The 21,908-nt window shown below is 38.5% G+C and overlaps 1 protein-coding gene across 1 annotated transcript in view; it reads right to left on the bottom strand.

The window, feature by feature from the left end:
* Positions 1 to 5,394: 5,394 nt before the first annotated feature.
* RIMS1 (regulating synaptic membrane exocytosis 1) overlaps positions 5,395 to 21,908 on the bottom strand; it is a 347,536-nt gene continuing 331,022 nt past the window's right edge. Inside the window, exons 29-33 of the mRNA XM_085316042.1 lie at positions 15,003 to 15,144; positions 10,525 to 10,637; positions 7,879 to 7,980; positions 6,629 to 6,768; positions 5,395 to 6,271 (exon numbers count right to left, since the gene is read on the bottom strand). Of these exons, the coding sequence (XP_085172168.1) occupies positions 6,053 to 6,271; positions 6,629 to 6,768; positions 7,879 to 7,980; positions 10,525 to 10,637; positions 15,003 to 15,144 (716 nt within the window). The 3' untranslated portion in view covers positions 5,395 to 6,052. The remainder of the gene's footprint in view (positions 6,272 to 6,628; positions 6,769 to 7,878; positions 7,981 to 10,524; positions 10,638 to 15,002; positions 15,145 to 21,908) is intronic.

Genomic DNA, 21,908 nt, shown 5'->3' with positions numbered 1-21,908 from the left:
TCTCGTCCAGTGGCAGCTACATTCTCAGTCCTTCAAAATTGTAAGAGTCTTCCACAAGTCATAAGAATGGTTTTGAAGTACTGCCTTTTATTTTACTCACCATCATCAGCTTCTTTTGGGTTGCCTGTTCATTGCTGAGCATTCAAGATTTGCTCACTTAGTCTCAGWCTATCTCTCTCTGAAAGAAATAGAGTACTTTCTAAAATTGGCAAGTCAATTCTTACACCATCTCTTGATTCCTTTTTGCTGAACCTTTAACAAACACCAGCTCAAAGAATAGATAATGCTGCTGCCAGCTTCTAACAGACTTCACTTGGTAGCTAAATTTTTAGGAAAGATTTCTCTCCTGACAATTCCCCCTCCAACACACACACATTATTAAACTAACAATTTGTCTGTTTTGTCTTTACACGTTAGTGTAATAGTGCTGTATTTGCATTGCAGGCACTGTTTCTGCAGTATGCAAATGTAGATGTTAAAACTGATTTCCTTTCTTTTTTAAGACTATACCATAACATTTTATTAAAGTTCTGATTTACAATACTTGCTGCATTTACAAATCTTAATATTTGAGGGTTAAGTTATTTGACAAGATTTCTTTAAATACCTAGGACAGTCTTACTAACCCTTGTATRAGTATGTGGGCTTGTTCTAAATGGGATTATTCTGTCTTCTGTAATTAGTACTGTAGCATGTACATGAGCAGCTATAATCTGTGGAGATCTGTAAAGAAACAGTCTAGGCAAGTCAGAGCAGGCAACACTGACTAGGGACAACATGGGGATATTAGAAATACAGAGGTGATAGTGTTGCTATACTTGCTGGTGAGCATAAGCCTGGGACAAAACACATATTTTCTGTTTAAAACACTCTTTTATGTGGGGATTTTACAAACTGAAGAAGACCACAGTGTTCTGCTTAGGTGTGTGGCTGCAGTTGAAATTTAGTGACAAGTTTCTGCATGGAAAACATTGTTTTCTGATACTTTGCAGTGTAAGAAAGACCTTGGTGTGCAGGACAAGATGCAATATTGCTATGCCTGTCTAGTATTTGAAGTCTTCACAGATGCTTTTCCCACATTTATGCTCTGCCCTTTCCACCTTTATGTCTGAAATAGGGGATTGCACCTATCTGCATTTTATTCATCAGAAAATGCAGGTACAAAGAGAATGATACCTAGGTTCTCAAAGTCAGTCTGAAGCCTATGACCATAGATGAGGAGGAAATGGAAAAAAAAAAGACTCTAAATCTTGACCTAAATGAATTTCTGTAGACAGAAAAAATACATGGCAGATGTGGATATCACACAGCCTTTCACTACGTACCCAGTGTTTTACAAAGTGAACTCTTACTGATTTGTAACTACATTTTGTCAGGGCTCTGAAACTGTAGACTTGTTAAAGAAAGGCAATCAGAATGAATAATTCTGAGCTGTCTTAAGGAACATTATAATAGTAACTGCTGTTCATCGCTTTCTAAAAGTAAGTTGTTCAGAGTCTGCTAAGCCCTCAGTGGGCTCCCTTCTAGCATGCTAATAGCTGAACCCTCCTGGACACTCAGCTCTTGAGCATGCTTTTCTTGTACTAGAAAAGACATAACTACAGGTATATAAAATTTGACTCACCTGAATTGCTGCATCACACTGTAGTCTACAGATTGTTACTTTTCACATTTTCCCTTAGTTACTCCCAGTGCTGAATGTTAGACATTTTGACTGAACAAGGCAGATGTCTAAGATTTAATGTTCTGATGAGTGACTATGGCTGGAAATTATACCACCTGATAGGAAGTACCTAATTCAGGGGCGTTCAGTTAGACACCAGGCTGTGCATTCAGGAGCTAAACCCTAGAAAGCRTCGAAGCTGTTCCCCTCCTATCTCTGGCAGTGCAGGTAGGAAGAATGTGGATCACAAAACACAGAAAAACATTTGATTGATATGATATTTCTGCCACACTGACATCTATCATAGCCAGAGCAATTAACTACCAGCATATGTGGTCATCCACTGGGAAAATAAAAACACAACCTATGTATTATTTCCTTTTTTTCTTTTTTTCTTCTAGAGAGAAGTGGTAGGGCTGGGAGGGAGGTTTTGACTGAGAATGTTGTTAGGCTTCATATATGTCACTGGAGCTTTAATCACTCAAGACAGCTGGAATACACATTGCTTGAGTTGAGAAACCACATCCTTTAACAACAATCTACTTTGCTGCCAGTTGCTTTCTACTATGTTTGCAGAATTACAGTAGGGTAACGTGGGATGAGTGGTTGGAGCCTTTTAACAGGAAACGCTGCATAGCTTTCTGGCCTGACTTGCTTCACTTAAGGCAAGACAAAAGTATTGAGGTCCATAACCCTTTTCACCAGAGTTAAACACGCTGTAGATGATAGAGTAGTGACTACACAGGAGTGGGCAGAAAACAGCCGCAGGTACAGCAGAAGACTTYGTAAAAGGAAGTTATAGGCTATTAGTAAAATGTTGGTGTATGCAGAACATTTCTCAGCAGCTGCTGAAGAACAGAGCCACTCTGAACTTTTCTTCATCTTGGTTAGCGTGCATATATAGTATATGATATCTGGGCTGAATGTGACTTKCAGGACAGTAAATGGCCAGTGAAAACAGGCAAGGACAGAGCATGTATAATTTATCTGGGAATTATAAAGGGCRGAGGTCATGTAGCTCTTGTTGTTCTACACACTCTCAGCAATTCTAATATATCTGTACTACAGTGGTCTAGGCCAAAAGCTTTTTCTCCTCCCACAAGAGAGACACTAAGTTTGCATTTCAATATAAAATTTAGTGCATTTACTCATCACAAGGAAAAGAAATGCCTGTTTACATCTCAGGAGTTATGAGTTTAGTATCTTTCCTTCTTCCTTTGCATATTATTTATAATGCAAGTACAGAGTTCTCAAGGGAAAACCACAAGGGAAGTAAAAGTTGATTTATCTTTGTATTATAATCCCAACACTCAGCAATGAGCTCTTAAAAGGCAACAGTCCCTGGAAAAGCAGAGCAGCACACACAGCTTATCTGTCCTAGCACAATCTACTGCTTCTTTCCTGAAGTCTTTGCATATGTGATCCCTGTTGATCAGAAACACCATAAATAAAATAGTTCAACATTGATGATACATCTCCTGTGGCCTATGGGGGATTGGAAATGCTAAACTGTATTTATTGCTCAGGATCAGAAAGGAAAAGATATCGCAGTTTTGGACACAATATCCAAACCTATGAGATTTATGAAATTGAGGGCTTTTGCAACACTATGATGAATTCTATATTTGAACAGAGCACTCCCATCACACAGAAGCAGAAATGTAACATGCCTTTTGTTCAGAGATTTACCATTTTTAATTATTCATTTTTTTTTCAATAGCTTAACCATGTATTCAGTTAAATAAAGTAATTAACAAAAGTGTTCAAAGTGAGGCAATATTGTCTTTAGGTTATTTTTAAATTGTGTTCAGGTATCTGTGGGACATGGAAAACTAAAATTGAACAAAGTACATAATCTTTGTTTCTCTAATAGTAAAATTTAGTGCCAAATTCTGCTCTCGGGTTAATTGTTATAAAGCATTATCCATAATGACATTATACTGCATTGGCATATTTCTAGATTTAAACAAGTGCAAAAGATCAGAAAATGTTCTTATGTCTTGCAAGCTCAGCACACACCAAATACAGACCTGGTGCCTAGTTCCAACACATACTGCTCAGCTGACCTACAGTAAGCAGATGCAGCATCACTCAACCAAAATTTGCTGGTTTGATTTCCCCAGCATGTAATTTGGCTAGCTGACTTCAGTTTGTCTGATTCAATGAATGAGAGCACAATTTGGCTTCTTTCTCGGTGCAAAGGAAACCAACCAAACATGGCTTTCACCAGGCCTTAGTTTTTGGCCCCAGACTTCGACTTCAACATACACTATTACATCAATCAAAAGAACCACAGAAATCACTTATCATTTTACTGTTCCTTAACACATTTCACACAGTCCTGCAGTGAGCAGAATCACAGATGAACCTCAGAACATACAGAGAGCACAACTACTACACTGGACATGAAAAGGAAATTTTATTAAACATGTTTACATAACATGAGTTGGAAGTTCATTTAAAAGCACAGGGGAGTGTTAAGACAAGTGGTCAAAATAGAAAGATACTATCGAATTATAACTAGTGGGGTTTTGGCCACTAAGACAGAACGGAATCTAGTAGTAGTGCACCAATGCTTGAGTTCTTCCTGCTCAGCAGGTCGAGCAGTAATCAATCTGCGCCCTATGGAAAGATGGGCAGAGTAATTCCAACGTGTTGAATAATAATAAATAGTTCACTTGGTGCAGGCAGTATGTCTATGAATTAAAATCTAGTGTGTACACAATTTCTACGTGTGTTACAGCCCCACAGTAGGAATCTACACCAAAATATTTATTAGAAGGAATTTGGTCCGTACTACATCACGTTTTCCATAGGGTAAAAAATAAMGTCCATCTATAGACATTTAGCACCAGACTCACAGATCTAGCCTGGCTAAAACCTGCAAAATGTCTATAAGAAAAATGGATGGCTTAGATTTCTTGGTTACTTCAGTATAGTAATTACGAGCAAACTGTACAAGTACATGCAACATACAAGCTGGTCTATGTGGAACTAACATACATTATTAAATAACCTTTTTCATTTCTTTTTACAAAACGTGCATGCAGCTTTGAACAGTTCCAAGTCATGCTGCTCTATTTGTGTGATCACAAAATTGAATGGCCTGTAAAAGGAGGGGAAACATATCAATGCACCTGCAGAGTCTGCAGTTTTTAGCACATTTACAGAAAATCACAAGGGATTTCAAGGCCAAGAACTCAAATGAATAAAAAGCAAATTGAAATTTGACTTTTTTTTTTCTCCAAAAAGTAAGATATCTTGCGTTAAAAAATCAAGCCTTGTGCTTGCATCAATCTCAAAGAAATGTAAACTAAAATTTGATAAAAACATCAGTAAGTGCAGAATATTTCAACTGGAATTTCCAGTGAAACATTGAACAACTCATACCATGCTCTATCCAGGGCAGACAAGTGTGTCTGAAGTGACACACCTCAGAGAAGCCTGGGTACAGCTGAAAGTGTCATATGCTCAATCCATTCCTGGTCAACATTTTGGGAAGTCAAATATACATTTATACACAGAAATGTAAATATTTCCTCTCCATTTCTAGGAGGAAAATTTCATTACCAGTAACATATTCAATGTCAAAATTATGACTAAAGCTGCTTTTTACCAGTCCCCAGCATTAGTTGCAGAATTCTTCAAAATTCTTCCATGCAAAACATCATAAACATAAAAGTTATTATACATAATGCAAACATATCTGCTTTTTACAAACAAAAAGTGGCACTGTGATGATTATTTATTTTTAAGAATGTAACTTTGATTAGTCATTTGCTCTGGGTTTCCACATGAAAGACTTTGAAGTACCAGAACTGAGAAAAAAATTTGAACTTGCTGGAATAAAATTGTGGCTGCTGAACACTTTAAGCAATGCTTACAGAGATATACTTCAGCCCTTTTTTTTTGGTTTAGAAAAAGAAAGGAAGGGTTTCTGTTAACATTGTGAAGACTTCTACAAAACTAACAATCACATGGCAAAAAAACTAGTGGAAGTAACAAGTACAGAAAAACTGTTGAAACACCAGGAAGATAACACTGCTTGAGGGCTCTGTCAGAATGTGAAAAATACAACATTGTTAACAGAGTGAGAGCTTCCAGTTTGACTAATTTTTGACTTGATTTGAATCCAAAGGTCCCTCTCTCTTTTTTGGGGATCATTATAAGCATCAGTGACAGCTGCTGATAGATTGACTGTATGTATGTGATACACCTTTGTTCTGTCAATTTAAGCCATCTTTTAACAAACAACTCGGACACATTTTTTGATAACTACTACAAGCGGAAACAGAAGTGATTGTCTCTCTCCAACAGTGTTTTTGATCATGTGAATATCTGGTTCCAATTGTCATCCTGGGTGATGTTTTCCTTAGACAGCACCTGCTACTATGATCTAATGCAGGGAGGCCCAGTTGAACTCTCCAGAGATGACTGGGAAGCCCTGCGTGTCAGGGGAGTCAGGGTTGGATCCACTAGCGATGAAGGCGGAAATAATTTGTACCAGCCTATTACCACGCTGGACAGATCAAGTTCCTCCAGAAGGATCTGAGCAACTCCCATGAAGCATTTGTGATCCATTCGGCCATAATCTCCCCAAACTATTACCTGTAAAAACAGAAACGCAGGTTCAGAACTGTCCCCAAACCTCCGCTCTTATGTTCACTCCTGCTGTGTATTATGTGTATTGTAAGGAAAATATTATTCTTAAGAGTGAATGATTGCTCCTTCCTGTGGGAAAACCTAATGGCAGGACTGGAGCAAGAGTCAACAAAAGAGAAATGTTTAATATAGCCAGACATTTCACAGGTCTGAAACCACAAGCCACAAGGATGTGTTTGCTGGAATTCACAAAATTAAATGCTAAGTGAGCTGGAATGGCGTTACTCTTATTGCTTAAACTTAAGTAAACATGTACATGCTTTACCAAATGATAGCCTAAAATGGGATTAAGAAGCAACTGACCTGAAGGACTTTACCCTGTGGACTTTCATCAAAAACCAGTGTCTGTTGGTACAAAGGATCAAGGGTCTTCCGTGCAATTCTTGTCTTCTTCTTAGCTATGCATGCTCCATTTTCCAATAAATACACTTTGACATACGGAGCTGCAAACAGAACATCATGAATTTTATGTTTGGACATAAAAACTTCTACATTGCACTTCTGAGCTGGAGGACAAATGCCATAAAAGGAAGTTGAGTGGAAAGAAAATGACACACACTATCTTCACTATATAATCTGAATGCAATTACATTCATTAAATAAATGACACAGAACATAAAAAATCAGCTTGATTTTTATAAACTTTGAATTTAATGATCCAAGATGTTACTAATAACAATTCTGTTTCATGTCTGTCAATTTAAAAACACTTTCCTCTGCCAGGAATTAGTTGTCACTGTTAGTTACTCTGAAATCTCTATGCATGTCTAGGGGTCAGAAATATATCAAAAAACCCCGGGAAACTCTGATATTTCATTGAAAGAAATGTTAAAACTAAGGCATTCAGGTAACAAGGACATTTATTGCTCTTTCATTTTCAGCTCCTAAGGAGGTTATAAAGTACCATTTTAGCAAAATGCACTCTGAAAACAATTGTTCCAAATGTTTTGGTAAGCAGTAGCTGTGGTGGAAATTAGAAATCTCTTCCAATAAAGATTTTTGTAAAGAACTACAGTTTCAAAATAATTTGCTTATAAAATGATACAATATGAAATCTGATTCATTATAAAAGTTATTGGCATGGGCACTGGCACAACCTGCTATCTTGAAGCACTATTGTACCACAGAAGAGCATGGCATGTGGCTCTATCACCTTGTTTGCTCAAACTGCTTTCATCTGTTTCCATCTTTTATTTCAACATGGAAAAAATGCAAAGGATTTCATCAGCAAAGCCTCTCTGAGAGATAAGATTTGCCTAGGATATGCAGAAATACTTCTACAAACATTGCTTCCAGAAAGCATATTAAGTTGAGGAAAATCACTCCTTGAAATGTTGCATGTAATTAATAGATACAAGTCRTTAAGAAGTGAACATAGATATAAAGGATATATCCATGCATGCCCCTATTGCTGAAAAACAAACCAAACAAATGCCAATGTAGTGATAGCTAATGAAGAGCTCAGGGGTCTCCAATCACCAGTTCATCAGCATATTTCATATTCTTGTTTTTACAGTCATATATTGTCTGGGGTTTGCAGTCATTTCTCTTACCTGGGGTTGACTTGGAGCCAGGTTTTTGTGTGAGGCCCCGGGCTCTAATGACTTCTACTTCTAATTGGCCCTTTTTATCCACCATTCCAATCTGAATATCACCTGAGAGGGAGAAGAAAGAAACTCACATTTAGAGAAAAAGTATGGTCTGGGGGATCAGGTATAAGAAACAGAAAGACTAGTTGGCTGTTCATCTGCTAGGTGATGCTGTGCTTATCACTTCTCCTCCTTATTCCTTATGTTTCTCCATCTTTAAAACAGGAATAAAAGATGCATACTTAGGAAGCACTTTGCGTTCTTGGTGAACAGCTTATACCRTAGCTCTGTATTGATTTTCTGATCCAGGGAGGGAAGGAAGCTTTACAACAGTGCTGTGGTATCACCATCAACCTTCTAATTTTGCATAGGTGAATTATCTAGCAACTTCCTACCTAGGACTGCCATCCTTGTGGGCCAGTCCCTGACAGGCCCTGCCCTGAGAGGGGTCCCACTCTCAGGGAGCCTAAAAGCCCAAGTTTAGATTCAGAAATCCCCATAGCTGGAAGTTTCTGCCTCCAAGCTGAGATGCAGGAGCTGACAGTGTGAATGCTCCTCATCTGATGCAACAGGAGAGACAACAGGAGAAACAGGCCAACTTTGTAAACCTCAGTAGTTACAGCTGTCTGACGAGATCCCCAGTGTAAGGCAGACAGATCAAACAGACAAGGCACATGGTCATAGCCCAGCTTCACAGAACRACATGCTGCCCTCCAGGAGCTCATAAGGAGGTCTTTACCTCCAAAGGTCTCTTAACAAGTGTAGGGGTGATGATTTTTCCTGTTTTTATCAATATTTCACATCCATTCTAGTGGCAATAAAATCACCCAATATGTTCAAAAAATCAGCTGCTTTCTCACACAGACTGTTGAGCAGCCAAGTGGCTATCTGAGTTCTGACAAGTGACATTTCCAGTTACAGTTGCAGGAAAGGAAAACTTAATCTGGGAGCAAGCACTCTTCTGATCTAGGCTAATAAAATGCAAATGAAGAGAGAATGCCTTAATGATGGGCTGATGCTCAAAACATCAGATCTCTTTAGCTTCATATATAATGGAATCAGCTGGATAGGTATCTAATAGGCCACTGAGACGCAAAAATGCACAGCATGACATGTACAGCTGTATGACACTTGTGCAAATATATCCATGACACACCTGACTTTGATTTTTTATATTATATATTTTATATGCCAACCCTGAATTGCAATAAAAGTGCAGTAATAGGCAGTCCTGAACTGCAGAATTTAGGGCATCCAGATTTATAAACACCACCTTTTGACATTAACTGGTGATGAGATTTTCATGTGCTTGTCTAACGGTATATTGTAGCAATATTTATACCTTGGTACTTGAGGTGTGACAGAGCAGCAAGGAAGATTATTTTATCTAGCAAACTTTGCTTGAATAAACAGAGTTCTGTGTGGCACTAAAAATAGTTCCCAGGAAAATTCCAACGAGCCATTTTAAGAGCCTGTCTCAATGTTGCATATCCGAATAAAACCCTTCTACAGGCAGCCAGCAGGGGGAGCAATAATACAAACATTTTTAGATCATCCCCGACTAAAGGATGCCACGCGGAAGAGAGGAAAACTGTTAAGAAGCACTGCTGAGGGCTTTTGGGGGGCCAAAACCTTGCTTGAGCCTTTAGTAAGAAAACAGCTCTAAGAAGTGGAACTAAATATATTACTCAAGTAATCTGCAGGAAAATATTTACACAAGAAATAAGATTAAAGTAAGAAAATAAATGGAAATGTCTAGATCCTTGTATGTGTGSATAATCCATACTGAATGAGACATTTAATTTTTGTTGGGTGAATAATGTCATAAATATCTAATCTTTCAAAACAAAACATGGTATGCATTTATAAAATTTGGTGCTTAATAATGTCATGTAGCAGCTATTTGTGCTTTATGGAGTACTCAAATCATTCTCAAGAAAATTTCCTTTTCATTCTGCTCATGAGTTGAGAGGGAAACACTCTTTTCTGTGATTTTTATTTCTATCTTTCTTTCCTTCCTCAGAAGYATCTCAGTGGCCCTTCTTTCATCTGATCTGAGACAACTTTACTGAAGCACTGGCCATTTACGATTTCCAACACGGTTATGGTTAACCATGGTATGGTTAAAGTAGCAAAAAATGACATGAGCTCCACACTTGGCACCCTACACATGTACCATTTGAAGCATATCTATGAATTGCTTACATATTTATCAGACTTTTCCAAAAATACTTACMCAATGCTATGGCGCTGCACAGCTTATACCCTATTCGAAGCCGGTGTACAGTTAATGCTACTATAAGGAAATCCAGACTGGTTTGGAATACAGAAGAAATCACAGATCACCCCAGGCAGCTGCTGTGTGTAACCCTGATTTCAAAATGCAAGTGAGATTAGCAGGCCCCTCACATACGGATCAAATACTGTTTTTCACCTCAGTTTGGATGCCAGTGTGCCAGGAATATTAGCGATTGGGTAGAGGACATTCATGTTTAAGGTGAAGGAAGCCACTGTGTAAAAGTCTTTTGGCTGCCTGGCCAGTTTGGCAGTGTGTATTATGCTTTAGTTAATGACTATTACTCATCTAACAGGGGAATGTATTATTCTTACCCATGGCAGGGGTTGCTAGTGTTTGTCGGCCTACTAACTGTGCGGGTCCAAGTCCATCGAGGAAATCACTAAATTGACTGTCAGCGCCCAGCCGTACTCCAGGGAATATTAAGCTGAAGCAAAATAAAAGCTGGTTAAGCATAAGTACAGTAATAATTCCCTTTGTCCTGCAGTATTTTCTCTAAAGTTTCTCTGAAGTTACTTCTTATACAGTACAAGCAGCTCAGCTCATAAACAAGCTATCTCCTGTGGACCCCAAAGAAGTATAGTGAAATTTCCACATATGGAACCAAAGTACTGCATGCAAACACTTCTTGCCAAGGAGTTCTGCAAGAAGTGCTGAAGAGGCTGACAGGTGAATAAACTATGAGTGGCCTTATGAGAAAACAGGAAAAACTCACAAGATTTAATAAACTTACTGAGCTCAAAACACAAGACTATATTCTGCTTGAATACGCAGGCCATGCAAACATTTTATGAGAGGCTTTTGGTATTTTATGTTGGTTCTTCAATTCAGCCGATTCAAAAAATGTCAGTTTTAGAATTGTTATGCATTTGTTATGATTTCTGCGTATTTTCCTCACTGCAGTTTTACATGGATAGCCAATTGTGACTTCCTGAAATTACACACACAAATAGACAATTTCTCTCGGTTAGGATTTTCTGATGATCTTCACTATGGGAACACTATGAAACATATTTGAAATTCTAGTGGACAATTGAAAAAGGTAGTATGCTGCATATTTGTATACGATAACTTGATTTTTGTCTTCTACTAGGTTTTCCAGTTATTGTTCTTCATTTAGTCCAAGTTTAGCCAAAATAGGATTTCAGTATTTCAGTATCTTTGTATGTTTGAAGAGCTCTGTTTCAACTGGTATTCATCTCAAAGAGGTGAGCTGGAATCCAGAAATGATCCCAGATCCTCAGCAATCAATGGAGGATCAAATTGAGCCCCTCCAATATTTATTCACATTAACAGGCAGGTTTATTTATAGTAACTTTACTTTTGACTATGAAATATGGACCCATCAAAAATGACAATGAGATCTCTTTGCCTGTTCATTTTCTTCACCTTTCTTCCAGATTCTTCCATTACTCTCACCCAGCAGATTTGTCCACATCCTCTTCCTTTTCCAGGTTCTTGGTCCCTATTTCTTTTTAAAAGTATTTCTGTTTGCTTTTGTCCATTCAGGGCTCTGCATTTTTGCTTTCCCTTTCTGCATGTGCTCAGGACAGTGGGACACTGCTGCTGTCAGCCRTTCCACTAGAGGAAACAGCAAAGGTCTGCAACATGATTCAAAAGAGTCCAGCCTTTCTGGCAAAGTAAATATGTCACAAGAAAGAGTATCATCTTTTTCTTTCTCTCCATTTCATTTATAAGGATGAATGTTACAAAAGACCAAATCCAAATGTATATCCCATAATTGGAGAAATGCTGACTGCGCCTCACTCTTAACACTGACATTTCTTCATTCTTGAATGCTTGCTTTGCCTTGTAATACTGTCTTATCTCTCTATATGTACATCCAAACCTCATCTTCATCAGTTAGGATATACAGGGAAAACTCATGTATACATTAAATCTGTAGCTACTGTATTGTAGCTATTTAATAAAGCAGTAAACACGCAAACAGTGCTACTGTCGATTAAATCTAAGGGTAATGCCCTGCAGGTAATGTCACTAGACAAAATATTCTGGTAGCCAGATCTTGACGCCAATCAAGTCTTGCCAAACAAGTAGAGGCCAATCCATCTTTCAGGACACAAACTGAMCTGTAATACATTAGCAGAACAAACATATGCTTCTTCAAGCTGCTTTCTTCATGTCAATGTCACCTGTCTACCATAATGTCAGGAGTGAACAGCCCATGAAATACTACTCAGCCAGCTCAAATGAAGTTCTCACTGATTTTGTTGGGAACCTCACAGGATRCAGGAGTAACCAGGCAAATAGCTTTGCTATTCAAATGTAGGKTAAGTGTGGATGCAAGGTGCTATTAAAAGCAGATTCATGGTCACATTAAAAGTAACATCTAAAATTAAATTACTACATTTCTGAAGTTTCTAAATAGGCCCAGAGGATGGAGGGAGGGAAGGAGAAGATTTTAGGACCAGTTGCTGCAGTGTTTGTACCTCTGATTATGTAGTAATGTAGCTGTGCATCTTTACCTCCACCTTGCAGYTGCATCCAGCTCTCATCCTAAGTATAAGCCAGTGAAGCACTTGGAGGAAGTGATTATATATTAGCAGCTTGTTTTATTGGTTGTCTTTCTTAMAAGCATCTATGCTTTATACATCCTTCATTCACTATGGACTAAATCCAGAGCTGCTGTAAATGTACACTGATCTACAGAATTGAAAGCTTGCCAAGCACCTGACATTAAATCTTGAGCAAAAATTTAGAATCATAGGCAAATGAAAGCCCTCAGAAAACTCTTCTAAAACACAAAGTACACTACCATGATGAACATATTCCTCTTGCTTGAGTTGATACCTTTCTAACTGTGGCTTTCTATCCCATTCAAGGAATGTTCTTCTTCAGTGCAGAAAGATACATAAACTGTTTACTCTTTAACCCAGGAAGTTTTGTTACATGCTATCTGCTTTCTTAGGCCCATCCTCTTGGGGTTCCCATCATATTCGCTGTTAGACAGTGGTCTGCTTTTCATATCACTGGCCTTACTGTTTCTTTGCTCTTGCCAGGAACTGAAAGAGGGATGTGGAGCTCAGGGACAGTGATTAATTGGATTTGGAGCCAGAAACTACGTGAGGTATACTGAAGGCCAGGGATTAACCAGAAGAGATGGGAACTCTATCAGACCAAAAGTCTGGGACAGAAACATAATCAAAAGTTAGGGAATGTGTGCCAAAAGTATGGATTTGAAAGGCAAGACAAATGTGGTCAGTTGATAAGGAATCTGTCATACGAAAGAACTGAGAGAGGAATGGCGGCTTGTCAGAGGTAGAACGGGCACTGGGACAGTGGAGACGGGAAGTAGGCATAGGAGCTAAAGAGGCAGAAACAAGGTGTAAGATACAGGAGCCACTAGCTTATGACAGTTCATTTTAACTTGAATGTGGATCCTCTTTCTAAGGATTCTTTCCAAACTAAGTCCCACTGTACATGCCCAGCCTGCTACAGGCGGTGATAAGAAACAAGCACCTTGTTTACCTCCAGGCTTGCTCTCTTCATTGCCTTGCCCAGAGGCTGGTTCTCAAGTCAACAATTTAAGCCTCTGCTTTGCAGTTCCTGCCCTCCAGATTCCTGCTAGGACCTGGCTGGTCTGGCCTTGCCAAATGTGCTCACATGCTCTGAGGGCAGAGCATGGGATTAGGTTGTTCCCCAGAAAGGGCCTTCATCTTTAGTGCTGGGCTCCCACTTCTCCAGTATTGCCGACCGGGGAAACGGGCCAGTCTCCAGCAGGATCCAGTTTATTGGGGCCCCACCATGGTGACACAGAAACCAGCGTAAAAAGAGGAAGGATGCCAGGGTGTGGTGCAGAAAATGCCCTATTGTCTGATGATGGAGAAACTGCACCACTATAGAGGTCCTTGCCATTATCATGGCTGCTCCGGCTCTGCATGCCTCATAGCCCTTACAATCCAAAATCCACTAACAATCGTGGCAACAAGGTGGGCATACAGAAAGATGATGCCAGGTAAATCTCAATCTCTCTTTTTTTTTCTGGTCTACAAAGTAATTTGCCTGTCTCCTGTTTCCACTTTTGTAGGTAGCAATCTTCTCACTTCTAAGAATTCTCTAGTGACCACAATACATCTGCAAACAAGGCAGAGTCCCACTAAGATCTGTGAGGAGGCTGGAATATTCATGCACATTTTGGTGCCAAATCTGCTTTTGCTCGCCTTTCCTACATACTTAGTCATGTCAGCAGTGAATTAAAACAGCTGCCCCATTACCCACAGTTGTGTGCCTGATTTTAGCTGATGGTGCAGTTGGATGCTGGTTTAAGAATTCTCAGTAAGAGAACTGGACTAACTCCAAGCTAAACTTTCTTTATATACAGTATTACTGAACAGAGTTTCATATCACAGGGGTTTACATACAACATCTGAAGTTTAACTCTGAATTAATCCAAACATAATCCAAAGGGAAACTACCCCTATGTTTTCCTTTGAATAATGTGTTCTGAATTTACTTCTTTCTCGGTGAACAAAATAGCTCAGTGGATGGCAGGCAAAATATGAATCTCTAAGAAGTGTTCTCTCAATTTCAAATTTCAATAAATTATCTACATGCCTAATAGTCTAATGCCTAATAGTCTACATGTCTAATAGATTAGTTTTGTAAATGTTTTGTCAAAAGGAAGAACTTGTACACAGAGCTATCCCCTTGTTCAAAGCAACCAAGTCTGGGACTTCTATTCACAGACCAAGTTTTCTTACTAATATTTCAGCAGATTTCTTACAAAGACAAGAAACTTTTCCAATATTATTCATATTTTTAAGCCACTTACTTGCCCTCAGAGCTATAACTGTTTATGCTGCCATCAGTGGATTCCCGACTTGGCTGTCGAACCATACGACTTCTCATCTCTGCTGCCATTCCTGTCTCTGTGCTTCTCTGTATCGTGCTCTTTAGCTTTTTGTTGCCAGCCTCTGAAAGCAGAGAAAGAGAAGTGGTGGTTATAATGACAGTCTAGCACAAAACCTTTCCTTATAGCTGGAATATAGCTGTATATTCTGGTCAAAGAATGAATGCCTCTTCTTCATCTGCAAACTTGGTGGTGATTTCTCTTTAAAAGAAGACTTCAGCTGGAAGATCTTTGGGTAAACTGTTAGAAATTAGGTATGTTATTATTATCGTTTATACAGTCAGAATATAGACAGGATAGCTGTGATAGTGTTTGTTAACCACATACTTGATGTCTCTAGCCATCTTGTTAGCTCAGCTGGGTGACCACAAATACAGTTAACTTACAACTCTCACAGGAAAAAAGAGAAAAAACTCCCTTCATGCATTCAACAGAAAAATATTAAGTACTAAAATACTCAGCAACAAAAATAAAAGATGTGTTTTGATCTAGCAAAACAGTACTTTTCACCTCTTAAATTCTCCAAAGTAAACTGTGAACTTTATGTAACTTCTGATTTTAGCATTTTCTAAGCTGACTTAACTCTCTGAGGATCCATTTGGAAGATAATGGCCTTCACCAAAACTAGGCTTGCAACTGAATGTTATAAAGTAGTGTAATTCTTGTGAGGTTATTTAACGACTTGATCCATTTGGAAAAGCTTCCATCACACATTCTTTAAAATGAAAGTTGAGTTCCACTTGGAAAATTTCAAGTTACGTTTGAGCAAGGAGAGGTTCCAGCTCCTTCCAGGGATAGTTCTGAGCTTAAGGTGCAGTGGCTGATTTAAAAAGGATTTGGTTGTAGCACTGGAGAAAAGCTCTTTGCTTCTAAATGATACTGATCACTCTGAAAAATGTTTAACTGAAATATTTCTAGCATAGTGTAATGTAATCATGTGTGTTGACTTCAAACTCAGTGTCCTGTTTGTTTTCATTCAATTGATAACGTTATTCTTTTTCAGGAAGTATCAGATTTGACAAAGTTTCACATAAATGCATGCAAAACCATTCTTCGGTGTTTCTCCCACTCATTTAGATGCTCTTTCATTCACTGTCACCAAAGTCTCTACCTCCCTTTCACAGTTGGCTTAGGGAAATACCCCCCAAAATAAATGCCTCCTCCACCTCCACCTGCTGTGGAGGCTGAATTGCTCTGAAAACTTTTCCACTTTTCTATTTTACACAGATATATTTGAGGCTATGACAAATCTTGATCTCTCTTCATATTAAAGCCAGGGATTTGGTAGTGCGTGTTGGCTGCCCATGGCCGATGATATTTAAAATTGCTGTGGAGAAGAGCTGGCCTGCCCTCTTTGGGTCTGCACAGCTGGAAGAGAGCAGGAAGAAATCGCACAGGAGAAATCAGCTCTCCTTCTTCATGGGTTATCACAATAACGTCTTTGGAGCTATCAGAGAGAGAGAAAACATTACCAAAACCAAAAAAGAAATAATTTGTATATTGGGCTAAGAAGAGACACAGCCGCCGCGAAAGCAGCTGTGGTTTTCCTTTTAGGCCTTCTGGAATGAGAATTATATATCCAGCAGTGGAGACTCAAACTTCTCTAAATGGAAGAAATCAGCTAGGTCCAGGCTGTCCTGGACATAGCTGTTTTCTTCCATTCAGAGACAGTAGTAGTTTCTTCACTCTCTCCTGAGGCCAGCAGCCCYGAGTTTTTGCTGTGGGCAACTGAAACTCATCCAAATTCCTGGTTTTACAGTTAGTAGAAACATACTATTCAAGATTTCTAAGTATGTAGCAGACTAAGCTACACTCCTAGACAGCGTAGATGGTTGTGGAAGGTATTTGCTGCAACTTAGGTGACTGTAATGCAGAAATCAGAGCATTATATTTTGAAAYTCTTAACTTTTAGAATAGATGATGTGTCCAGCACATCAACCTTGAAATGTTCGCTGAGCATCAAAAATGAATGATAAGGCAGACCAAGAAGTATAACCCACATGCRGAGCCCTGTGACAACACGCAGGTCTCATACATTTGGTAGCTACACATTGGATACTCATGTTGCTTTGTGYCTCTCTCTGTCTTGCTGGGACCTGTCCGAAAATGCCTGCTTGTTTCTATCTGTTCACAAAAAGGGTTAGATTATGTATTTCACCTCCTTCATCCTTTTCTGGAGCCAGTCAGATCAGGCAGCATGACCAGAAAGCTAAAATACAGTAGAGCCTGAAATGTAGGCAGCTGAACAGGGTTGCCTTGAGGACTGTGAGTGTTCCCGCATCAGGAAACAGGAGAAAAGAGACATCGAAGGTGGCTACAAGCCCATTACGAGCTTGGCATAAACTGGGGAAAGGGAGTCTGCCCCGGGCCACCTGGACAATGCTCGTGGGTGTGGAGACTTAGCGATCAGAGCCAGGTTGTTGGGAAAGCGTAATTTAAAAATATATTCAGAAAAAAAAATCACTGTAAAAAATATCCACTGACTAAATTACAGAAGTGAATATTTCAGGTTTGAGCCAAAGTTGGGATTACAAATTACGAGTACATTGTTATGACAGAGTAAGCTAATATTACTGTGGGTAGCATTAGTGTTGCTGCTTGAACATACTTCTCTTCACCAAAGATTTTAAATGTACAGACAGTGAAGTAGGAAACCAGGTGCATASCCATGTGCAAGTCTAAAATCTTATTATTTTATAAATACCAAATTTTCTTGTTCAGGATACTTTACAAGTCACTGTTCTCTGTCTTACTGTACTGGATTCCACTCCTTTTTTTTTTTCTCTTTATTTTTTTTTTCAGGTTGAAGATAAAAAGAATTCTTTTGCTTCCTCTTGTAACTGTTAACAATATTCACAATATTTCCTGGAAATATCCACAATGTTCACTGGGAAAACTACASATCCTCCTTGCATATTTTATTTTATAACGACAGTCTTAACATCCTTAATAAAATCAGAAATATAACATAAAAGTAACCCAAGACAGAATGGTAAAATATAGAATGAGTTTTATGGCATAAATAGAATTGCCTTTACCCATGACTAAGAAACACATATTTCACAGGTTTTTCAAGTGTTACATTGGTCACTTATGCACATCATATTTTTTAAATCCACTTACAGCACAAAAAGGAAAGAGAACAGTTTATCTTATTGGTATATTCTTAAATGCTTCTCAGCAAAATCTAGTTCTGCAGGAGGGTGGTTAGGTTACAGCTAAGTTAGAAACTGGTCTTTGTTACTTCTTAAGCCCCTCTGGTACTGGTACAAGTAGTTCTGGTGTACAACTTCCAGTCATACCTTGACTGCACAGTGAAATGAGGGATCTGGATGATTCCCAGTCTTTCTCCAGTTCTTTATAATGCCTGTCTGCTTAGCACTTTCATTTTCATCTTAAATTATTTTAAATCTAGTACTTATTTTTATACCTTTGAAACCCTGCCCCTATACAAACACAGATTCATAAAAATATTGAAGTTCAATAACTATGCTATGATATACGGAGAAGATTTTCATCTGTTGTCTGGATATGTACTGGAGACTGCTTGCTCCAGCTGCTGATTTTTATTAGCGTTTGATATGTACAATTAAATTTTATAATACATTACAGATATTTGCCTACACTATGTAAATTACACTATACTCATCATGCAGACTGAAGATAAACTGGCTCTGTAATGAATACCATTTAGGGGCAAAATTTACTCCAGAATGGCCCGTACGCTTCTTATTGTCTAAAGTTTTCTGTGTGCAGAAATGCAGATGTGCATAAATTGCATCTAAACACAGTTTAACAGCTACAATCTAAAGAAAAGCTATTACAGAGCGATTGTGATAGAACATTTTGGCAGGTTTAGTAACATGCAAAAGGATCATAAAGTAACCATCTGCAGCTATAAAATATGCTTAGCTTGTATGCTTTTTGCAGTTCATCAATAGCCTTATTGTAACACCCGTACTACAACACACCAATGAATATACGTATTTTACTCTTTCACTCCACCTGTTATAAAAATAACCTATCTAGTGATTCCTCTGTTGATCTGACAAGAAATTTGTTCCTGTCCCTGGTTTTCTCAGACAAGAATAAATTAATGAAAATCCTGATCTAAGTAATGATGAAAAGCAAAAAGTAAGTTTCTTAGTACATTCGCAATCTGAAATTTGCACAAAATATCAACACAACTGATATGTCACAACTTCTGTATTTTCAAATCACCTCAAAGTATATTAACAGGAGCAAAACACTGCTGTTGGAAGCAGCATTATACTGGTGAGAACAAGTCAGTCATGGTATCTATAGAATTATGATGAGCTATTAGAAATACAATACATCAAGGCTAACGKTATCATGTTAAAGGCATCCAGTCCAGAGAGCAATCTCTGGGTTCCAGCACAAAGAGCCCCAAACGACTCATACRCACATTGCTCTGGGTCCATGACCGCCCCCAATGAAGGCATCGCCATTGGTCTGGGCTTCCTCTGGGCCCCCAGACATAACCACTATATTTTGCAGTTGTTTCAGTTCAGYGAGTGTGAAATAACAGGAGAGGCTGTGTCACAGCCTGGTGGAGTAAAGCTTTTGTCGTGTGATGCCAATGCTGTGTATTTCATGGGACAGGGCTGCAGGCATGAGGGCATATGCCAGGACACAAGCTTGGTGGCTTAGTCAATAGGACTATGTTAGTGAACTGCGTAGGGCAGAAAAAGCCAAACCTGTTACGGCCTTCTGCATACTGAGTGAGCCATAACCAGAATCATACCTGAGGGCAAGTAGTTGGTTCACATTAAAAAAAGATCTGGGGAGCAAAAGGTGGGGCAGCACCTGTGCCTGACTTGGGTATAAGGCATGGAAAATTCATGAATGGTTCAAAAGAACGCCAAGGAAGACAAAGCACAGACCATTGCTAAATCCATGAAAAAAAAAGGCGATAATAAGCAAGGTACTAATGCTTGTGTCCTTGCATGACTATAATTGATCCACTTTATCTAGTGTGCTCATGCATGCAGAGAAGCAAGCTGGGAAACAAGGACTACAGCTCCCAGCCAGCTCTGACTGAAATCTGGCAGCACTGTRACCATGCTGTCGCTTCACACACTGACTGTGTGAGACATCAGCAAGACTATGCCAACTGGTATATGAAGAGTCACCCTCAATTCAAAGAAGAGCGAAGCGGCGCACTCCCTTGGGGCCATTTCTGCTGTGTTACTACTGACTTTGCAGCCTCTGATCTGGCTGGCTGGAGAGCTGCTGAGTTCGAAGTTCTGCAGCATCCTCCTCACTCTGCATGTCACACATCTGAACAACAASAGATCGTACTTGCACATGAATCAACAAAGCGCCCCTTGGCTTGTAGTTCTAAACAGAGAGCGAAAGAAGTGAAGAAATAGTTTAAATGACATTTGTTCCTTTTATATGTGTACACCTTTCAGTTAGGCACAGCTGAAGGTTGATCTCAAAGCTTGAAACTACATAGTGACTACGTACAGAAGATAAACAGTAAAAAAAGATGACATTTAAATATAAATGATCCCTAAACATTTTTTCCTACAACAGTCTAGAGTATTTTCTATTTTGCCTATTCTGGCATTCTTTCTTGATTCATATAATATTGTTTATAGAGAGACAGCTGAAATATTCCAGTAAATGGCTTTCACATGTTTCCTCCAATAGTATGTATCTCACAATATATTCAAAGAAAGCAGAATACCGTTTATATTCTGTAGAGTTTGATCCTGAGGCTTAAAATCCAAATATAAAGCAGCATGTCTTTTTCCTATTTCTGTTTACTGAAACATATACATGAGCAAAATTTAAACTATTATACAAAACCAATAAATTAATAAAGTTTTAAAGAAACCTTCTGGAAAGAATGCTAACCTTTCTTAGGTGGGATAAATTATCAGGAGTTTGAAAAAAATTACATTTCATAACAATATTAGCAAATTCACACTTTCAGCTGGCAAACAAGTTTCATTCCCAACAAATATCTTCAAGAAATACAGAAAAGACAATGCAATTAATCCATTAATATACACAATATTTTATCTTAGGAATTTGTATACAAATTAAGGAATAAAACCCACCAAACCTAACAAAAGAAGGTTTGACTGAAATGCTGTTAACAGTTATATCAGTGCTTAGATTTTCTTTACTGAGCTGTTTGCAAAACGTATGGCATTTTAGTCAGTGCATTGCAGAATCTCAGCCTTTGGTTGCATTATTTTCGCAAAGGCAAACTTACAAACTCAAACTCTTAACAGTTTAAACTTAGATTTCAAAGTGAAGTAACTTTAGTTACCCAGCAGCTCTTACTGACTTCCACCATGCTAAAGTAGTACTTGGTGAACAGATGACAAAAACTGTTCAAGCTCCATGTTTAAAATAGAAAAGTAAATAAGTACTCAAAATAAGGCCACTATTTAATACCTGATAATGCACTTGTGGCCTCAAAACAGTAGGCAATTACCTTTCCAGATCTTGTGTCCTTAACAAAACGTGATCTTGGTCATACTTGACTGGAAAAAAAATTGTAAAAACAAGCATGTGGTTTAATTTGATTTTCCTGACATATACAGTTTTCTCATGTCAGAGAAAAGAGCTGTGTCTATCAGATACATGTATCTTAATGAAAAGCACGGAAACCTGCTCAAAAGTTCACTTAGGGCTTCTTAAAATACTAATACTTTTTGTCTCAAGGTTTTTAAATTAATAGTTTTGGCCACGTACTTGTTATGAGGTGAAATGAGCCACTGTCTGTCAGGCAAAATGAGGCAATCAGTGATGATATATGGTAATGAGTTTTTACTGCTGGGATTGCACTAA

Source organism: Rhea americana, unplaced genomic scaffold (genome assembly GCF_003343005.1).
Source record: "Rhea americana isolate MKP2758 unplaced genomic scaffold, rheAme1 scaffold_45, whole genome shotgun sequence".
Classification (NCBI taxonomy): domain Eukaryota; kingdom Metazoa; phylum Chordata; class Aves; order Rheiformes; family Rheidae; genus Rhea; species Rhea americana.
This window is presented reverse-complemented; position numbering and strand designations above follow the sequence as displayed.